The sequence below is a fragment of the Propithecus coquereli genome, unplaced genomic scaffold (assembly GCF_000956105.1).
Source record: "Propithecus coquereli isolate 6110/MARCELLA unplaced genomic scaffold, Pcoq_1.0 Scaffold27, whole genome shotgun sequence".
NCBI lineage: Eukaryota > Metazoa > Chordata > Mammalia > Primates > Indriidae > Propithecus > Propithecus coquereli.
Genome location: NW_012148285.1, coordinates 1,558,067 through 1,565,473, shown reverse-complemented (window position 1 = coordinate 1,565,473; position 7,407 = coordinate 1,558,067). Strand labels below are relative to the sequence as shown.

Below are 7,407 nucleotides of genomic sequence, written 5' to 3'. Positions count from 1 at the left end.
TATTTTTATTTTTTATTTCAGCATAGTACGAGGGTACAAATGTTTAGGTTACATATATTGCCTTTGCCCCATCCAAGTCAGAGCTTCAAGCATGTCCATCCCCCAGATGGTGCACAACGCACCCGTTAGGTGTGAATATACCCATCCCCCCCTCCCCACCTTCCCGACACCTGATGAATGTTACTACCAGATGTGTAATGGTGTATTTAATTCTAATAGCACAGAGAGAGACCATGAATGTGGTCTTGTTATGTAAATGAAACCTCACAGGTAGCAGCTTTCAGAGAATGTCTCCAAAGCCAGGGCCCTGGGCTGCATGCCCACAGCCTTTTGCAGGATGGCCTGCCATGCCCTGTTCTGGGCTCTCTGGTCCCTGATGACCCCATCAGGGGTGGCCAAGCTCCACTGCAGAGTGCACGTCTCTCGACCTGGGGGAGAGGGCAGACTTGAGCTCCCTCCCTGCCCAATCTGGCCTGGCCCAGCAATGACCATCTAGTACAACCCACTTCCCTGGGTCCCCTGGGAGAAAAGAGGGGAGGGGGTGACGCTCAGGCCTGAACGACTGCACCTTCGATGTTTGCCTTCTCCTGTTTTCCCTTCCCACCCACTACTGCCCCTGTCAGCTCCAAAGAGTAGGCTTTGAATTTTCCAGATTGTGTTTGGTTTCTTGTTCCTTCTGCCGGTGTAGAAACTGACATCTATCTATTGGCATGGGTGGTTCCGGGTCTGCGGACAAGGACGTGGCAGGGAGGGGACCGGATGCTGGGCCCTAGGCTGGAAACAGAACACAAGGGTGGGCAAGGAGCTGAACAGGAGCTAGGTCATTGTCCAGATGCAGTTGTGTGGGGAGGAGCTGGGGCCTCAGGGTCACCCTGGGGGGCAATGGTGTCAGAGACAATGAGGACAGAAGCTGTGGCTGGGCCTTCCCGGGGGCTCCTGACTCCTGGGCTGAGGGTGTGATGCCAAGTGCCCAGATTCCTGAGCCTCTCGGAGTACATGGGGGCCGGCCATGGTGACCAGCCCACCCTTCCCACTGGGACGCCTCCATCACAGTGGGACAAAATCTATATTCATTTTTACTGCTGTGTAACAAATTTCCACAAATGTAGCAGCTTAAAACAACACAAATTTACTAAATCACAACTCCGTATGTTGGAAGTCCAGTGGCTCATGTAGGTTCTCTGCTTAAGGTCTCACCAGGTTGAAACCAAGGGATTGGCTGTGGGCCTCTTATCTGGAGGCAGAAGAAGAATTCATTTCCAAGTCCCTTTGGGGTGTTGGCAGAATTCATTCCTCGGGGTTGTGAGTCTGAGGTTTTGGTTTCCCTGATGGCTGTCAGCTGGGGCTACTGTCAGCACCTAGACATTGCTCACAGTTCGTGGCCCCTCCGCCTTCAACACCAGCAACAGAGAATCTCCCTCTCATGCTTCAAATCTGTCTGGCTCCGTCCAGAAAAAGAGGGGCATGTAGGCCCGATGGTGCACCTGCTGGTTTGCCCATCTCTGGGTGCCCTGCACCCAGCCCTGGCTAGGGCTGAGGAAGGTAAATACAAGCCAAGAGAGGAGGGAGTGTGACCCCCAGGACACAGGAAAGACACCTGGCTGGGGTGGAGTCAGATTTGGTGAGCCCCAGGGAGAAGAGGCAGCAGGGGATGGGCAGATGGTGAATGGATGGCCCCTTAGCTTTATGAGGCATCTCAGCCTCACATCAGGAGGAGGGGGAATGTGCAGGTCCCCAGAGGCTGAGGGACCCCAGCATCTGGCTCCAGATCAACCTCACCAACCACCATTAGAGGCTGAGGTGAGCATGAATCCAGGGACTGTATGTGGCCACATTGGTGTAGACACCCGGTCGGCTGGGCAGGGCGCAACCCTTGCCCCAGCTCACCACGCCCACCAGGACCCAGCGCCCAGACTGCAGGCAGGCCAAGGGTCCCCCAGAGTCACCCTGCGGGAGAAAGGCGAGCTTAGGTCCCAGCCCTCCCGTGACTTCAGAGTAGTCCTCTAGGCTCTAGACCCCTGAGGTTGTACCTCTGGGTTGAGGGCCAGGACACCGAGCCTGGAGTTGGTATATTTTGGGTCTTGGATTCTAGGGAGGTAGGGTGCTGGGCACAGGGGTGTGGACTCAGAGGCTGGGGGCAGGGAGGTACACCTGGCAGGCGTCCTTGCGGCCCTCAGTGTAGCCAGCACAGAGGTTCCCTGGTAGCACTATGCGCTCGGCCTGGGGCACGTCCGAACCCACGTGGTAGAGGCGGTCACAGGTGCGTGAGTCCAGCAGAGGCACCCTTACTCCCTGCAGGGGTCGCCACTCTGGGAGTGGCACTGGGGGAAGAGGGGATACGTCTGAAAGCCGGGAAAGAGCAAGGCATGAAGCTGGGGTCAGTGGGAGAAGGGGAGAAGCGGAGTACGAGAGTCCAACTTGCCGGCTCGAACTCCCTGGTCTGCCTGGGAGGAGGTTTGAGTGCCTAGAAGTCGCGCTGGGTCCTGGGTTGGGGCACTGGGGTCTGGGATTTCCAGTCAGATGGAGGAGGAGGGAGCTCCCTCAGTGCCCCGGCGCCCCTTCCTCCGTGCCTTACCTCCTGGGCGGAGGCTGCCCCAGCCAGTGACCCAGCACGGTGTGCGGGGCGCTGGGCGGGCGCCAGGAGCTGGCAGGCAGACAGGCTGGACGCGGGCGCTCAAGGGCACCGGGTGGCGCAGCTGCAGCAGCGCCAGGTCGCCACGGGCACGGTCCTCGGAGTAGTCTGGGGGCAGCAGCATCCGCCGCACGGTCGCTGAGAGCGCGCGGGGCGAGGTGGGGCCCAGGCGCAGCGCCCCCAGGCGCACGCGGTACTCTGACGGCAGCGCCCTCCTGCACGACGGGATCTGGGACTACCTACTGCTCCGGGGCCTCGACCCCCGCCGGCCCTAACCCCACCAGCCGGCTGGGAGCCGGCACAGCCCCTGCGCCCCCGCCAGGCGGCGCCCCTCCCCCGCGGGCCTCGCTTTCCCCGCGCACCCCGCGGCCTCTCCGTGAGCGCTGACCTGGGAAAGCAGTGCGCGGCTGTCAGCACCCACTCGGGGGCGATGAGCGACCCCCCGCACACGTGCGCCCCACGGTGCTGGATGCTCGCCTGCCAGGGCCACTCTCCATCCTGGGCATCCCGGCCCCCCACGATCCGACTGGACGCACGGGGCTGCCCGCAGGCTGCGAGAGGACGAGGGGGTGGCGAGGGTTGGCAGAGGACTGGGGGCGCAGGCGGCGGGTGTGGGCGGGGAGACACCGGGACAAGGTCCAGGAGGGCTGAAGCGGACGGGCTTTGAGGCTTCCTTACCTGCAGACTTCCTTACCTGGGTCCCAGAAGCTCCTGGAGGAGGAAGCAGGGAAGGGACTGGATTGTGGATTTAGTGTCAAATAACGAGGTTGGGGAGGGAGGTCAGAGAATAGGAATGAGAGGGGAACATATTTGTTCCCCTGACCTTGTGTCAGGATTTTGTGCAATCTGCTACTGGGTTTAACTCTCCCCAGAGCACTGTAAGGGTGCGGAGGGAGGGACGTAGGCCCATCACACAGACAAGCACATCTGGGTCTGGAGAAGCCAAAGTCAGTGGCAGAAAGGACCGGGACCGTTGGAATCAAGATTAGAACCCCCGAGAGTGCTCTAGGGGAACCGGACCCAGAAAGGGGTGAGATAGGAGACCTGGGAGCCCGGGTCCCTGTGGCCAGCATCCCCAGCACCCGGCCCCCACTCACCCAGCACCAGCAGGAGCAGGACCTGGAGGCAGGAAGCCCCCCTCATTCTGTCTTCCGGGCTGGGCTGGGTAAGTAGCTCTCCCCAGGGCTGGGACTCTGGTCTGGAGCTGGCAGAGAGGAGAGGAGAGCTTCCTAGCCCAGGGGTCCCCTGCCCCCCACCGCCGTGGCCCTTCTGTCTGCCCTCAGCTGCTGGTTGGGCCTGGACCTAACCTGTGGCCCAGGCTCTATATATTTTCCTGTGCGCAGGCCCCAGGTGACCACTGCTGGCCAAGGTGTAGCCCCATCGTGAGCAATTTTGGCATCCTAGGGCTCAGCAGAAGCCCGGAGCCTCATCGCCCTCCCTCATCCTCTCTGTGCCAGCAGCTGCCTGCCTGCTCTCACCTCACAGCCTGGCGGCCTCTCTGCTCACTGGGCTTGGGGGAGGGCCGGGGGCTTAAAGGGCCAGGAGGGGGAGACCCAGTTGGGGTGATTAACGCGGCCAAGGCGGAGCTGTGGCTTCACCTCAAACAAAGATGCTTTGAACAGTTCTTTACAGGTGGCAGGGAAGGGACACCTGGGTTTCTCAAAGACAGACTGGCTTGGGCCGAGGTGCTGAGAGCTGGGGGCCAGAGCCTGGGCCCAAGGAGGGCGGGCAGGGAGGGGCCTGCGGTCAGGCCAGGAAGTTCCTGAGAATCCTTGGCAGCCCATCTCGGAACCTGACCCCAGCTCCTGGCAGTGCTCTGTTGCTGGGGCTTCTGAGCTCTGTTGTTCTGTCCAGTCCTCCTGGCGCGGAGTCCTGACCACAGACCCCAGACCCCAGGCCTGGCCAGATAGTCCTACGCAGAGACCCCAGCCTGGCCAGCCCCTTCCCGAATCATGAATCTGGAGGAGCTGGATGTGGGGTCCCACCAGTTCAGAGCTAGCGGTACTCCTTGCTTGACCAGAGGCAGGGGCAGACCTGACCTTGGGAAATGGGGCGCTCTTTGGTTTGGGGTGCCCTTTGTCTCTGAACATGTTCCCTCTGGCCAACTTCCATCTCTTCTCCATTCATCCAAATCCACTGGGAAGTCCGCAGACCCTCACGCCTGGAAAGGGCCACTGGACTCACTGCTGTCCCCTGGAAACAACGATGTCCACTCCAGCCCTACCTTGGAATCTGCCCACCGTCTCCCAGCCTCACTCTTCCTCTGTGTGGACCAGCCAAGCCTGCTCACCAGGCAGGGCCCCCCGGCCCCCACCCATGCATGGCACCCCAGGGGGCAGTGGAACAGCGCCACTGGATCACAGCGCTCGCTGATACAATTGTAGCAGACTGGCAATTCCACCTGCAGTCAGGCCAGCCGCCCCCGGTGAGTGATGCTGTCCTGCAGGGCAGGAGGACATCCTAGGCAGGGACCAACTGCGGCTGCCCCCCGCCCTGGTGTGGGGAGCCAGAAGCCCCTCCAGCCTTGCCCCAGCCTCACCGGTGACCTGGGAGGGTCTGCTGCTGGTGGACGCATTTTCCACACAGCAGGGCTGCGGGCTGCAGAGGGGGAGGAGTCAGGCCAGAGCTCCTCCCACCTTCTGCTCACAGCGTTTAGGCATCTTGGCAAGTGCAGATCTGCTTTCACAGTCCAGAGGGCCCACAGAGTCTGCCCTGCTGGGCTGCTTCCTTGGCCACGCTGATGCTGGGGTCGGGGGACGCTGATGGGGGACACACAGGGTCGACGTCCTCCCAGTAACCCCGCCCCAGCCACTTACGGTGCAGCTGTTGCAACTCTCTCAGTGCTCACAGCCTCACCTGGGGTCTGCAGTTCTAGAGCATCCCATGTCCCCAGGACCACCCTCAGTGGGGTGGTCATGAGAGAACTGTCCTCCCCTGTATCCTTGTCCTCAGTGGGCCAAAGCTGAGCCTCCAGCAGGACTCTGCCTCTGTTGTCTTCTATGGTAACCTTCTAGTTTGAGCAAATGCATCAGAATTTTTCTTCCCTGCCTCAGTTTCCCTACCTCCTCACCTTTGCTTCCTGGGATCACCTTCCAAATAAACCACCAGCACCAAAGTCTTGGGCCCATGTTGACCTATGCGGGGAACATGGTAAGACCAGGAGTGTCTGGCATTTGTGAGATGGGAAACCCTGCAATGGTGGGGGCACTGGGAGCATTTCCTCCATGGCACCCCCACCCCAGGCTTCCCAGACCCTGACACCTTGGAGCTACTACTGTTTCCATCAATTATCATCCTGATTGAACTAACGGGAGAGAGGTCTGCTGTTTGCAACCAAAACCTAGAAACAGATTTAAGAGTTAATGGGGGTCTGGGCATGGACTGGACATGAGTTAGCAGGACCGAGTTGTTCTTGAGGCTACTTCGGTCCACAGAAAGCTCTGCAAGCATCAACTTGAACATGCATAATCTTTATCAGCCATCAGGACAGAGCGTGAGACTGGGGTCTGTCCAGCAGGCATCCCCGACCCCAACCCTGCCAGTACCCACGATCCAGGGGGAGTGTGCCAAGGCTGTGGTGCCCACTGCACCCTGATGGCCTCTGGTGGACTCAGACCAGCTGCAGGAGTTGGGGGGACCACAGCAGAGCAAGGAGCAGCAGTAACCAGGAGGGGTCTGGCCTGTTTGTACTGCAGGACATGAGCTTCTGGATCCAGTTGAAGTACACACGGACATTGGTGTAGATACCAGGCCGGTTGGGCCGACCACAGCCCATTCCCCAGCTAACGACTCCAACCTGATACCACAGTCCATCCTTGTCACAGACCAAGGGTCCACCTGAGTCACCCTAGGGAGCAGCATGGACAAGACCAGCGTGGGGTGGGGTCAGGGAGCAGAGGAGGGGCTAGGAGAGCAGGAGGGGCTGTGGGGCTGGGTGAAAATCCTACTCCTCTCCTGGCAGCAACTGAGCCTCAGTTTCTCCATCTGCAAAGTGGGGCAATAGCCTCCCAGGGTTGGTGGGATGATCAGAGGAGGTACAATTTATTCAAGATGAAAAGCACGTTTTATAGCCTTGGTAAATAAGGACTTCAAATGTTTCCTCATGAATAAATGCCAAGGGTGGGTTTGTGTGGGCACATGGGGTTGCTCTAAGGCCCAGGTTGGGAAGGGTGGGATTCCCTGGTGGGGTACAGGCACTCACTTTGCAAGTGTCTACGCTGCCATCCTCAGCACCAGCACAAAATATGGAATGGTGGATCGGAATGCGTCTAGAGGGCTGTGTGAACACGTAGCCACACCTGGTGTTGTTTAAGATGGTGACCTGCACTTCCCAGAGGTTGTAGGGAGGTGGAAGAGATGCTGGGGAAAGGACAGAGAAAGACACAACCTTAGCCTCTCCTCTGCCGTCGAGGGCAGGAGAAGGAGGGAGGGCACATGTTACATGGTGATGGTGTCTCTGCCACACCCACAGTGCCCAGAGCATTGCTTATCCAGCTCGTCATGCATAATCAACACTACCACAGAAGTTCCTTAGAGTTATGGATTCTGGGAAAAAAATGTCACAGAAGGACCTGACCCAATGGATGGACAGGCTGTTAAAGCTCCCTCTGGGACTCAGTTTCCCTATTTGTGGAACAGAGATGATAGCACTGGCCTGAGCCAGTGGAGGGAGTCCTTAGCCAAAGCGTGGCAGGGAAGGGGCTAAGGTGGATGAGAATGTTTATGATTACTACACTACAGTTGCACGATCCAGATCAAAACTTGCCAAATTTGAT

At 59.1% G+C, this 7,407-nt stretch overlaps 2 protein-coding genes across 2 annotated transcripts in view; both read right to left on the bottom strand.

The window, feature by feature from the left end:
* Nucleotides 1–1,788: 1,788 nt before the first annotated feature.
* Nucleotides 1,789–3,911, bottom strand: PRSS33 (protease, serine, 33). The gene is made up of 6 exons (XM_012647517.1): nucleotides 3,730–3,911; nucleotides 3,311–3,343; nucleotides 3,021–3,183; nucleotides 2,576–2,847; nucleotides 2,152–2,321; nucleotides 1,789–1,947 (listed from the first exon to the last, which is right to left on the bottom strand). Exons 1-6 carry the CDS (start codon nucleotides 3,773–3,775, stop codon nucleotides 1,789–1,791), a joined length of 843 nt encoding a protein of 280 aa, XP_012502971.1. The 5' UTR covers nucleotides 3,776–3,911.
* Nucleotides 3,912–6,242: 2,331 nt separating this feature from the next.
* The window catches only part of PRSS41 (protease, serine, 41), a 13,217-nt gene continuing 12,052 nt past the window's right edge, over nucleotides 6,243–7,407 (bottom strand). The window contains exons 4-5 of the mRNA XM_012647516.1: nucleotides 6,834–6,991; nucleotides 6,243–6,479 (exon numbers count right to left, since the gene is read on the bottom strand). Of these exons, the coding sequence (XP_012502970.1) occupies nucleotides 6,243–6,479; nucleotides 6,834–6,991 (395 nt within the window). The remainder of the gene's footprint in view (nucleotides 6,480–6,833; nucleotides 6,992–7,407) is intronic.

What these genes read in the sequence shown, in the direction of transcription:
- PRSS33 (XM_012647517.1), bottom strand. Translation starts at nt 3,775, where the DNA reads ATGAGGGGGGCTTCCTGCCTCCAGGTCCTGCTCCTGCTGGTGCTGG. An exon ending in CCAGGTAAGGAAGTCTGCAG is followed by an intron (nt 3,184 to 3,310) that starts GTAAGGAAGCCT and finishes GTCCTCTCGCAG; the next exon opens with CCTGCGGGCAGCCCCGTGCG. An exon ending in GCCGCGCACTGCTTTCCCAG is followed by an intron (nt 2,848 to 3,020) that starts GTCAGCGCTCAC and finishes CCCGTCGTGCAG; the next exon opens with GAGGGCGCTGCCGTCAGAGT.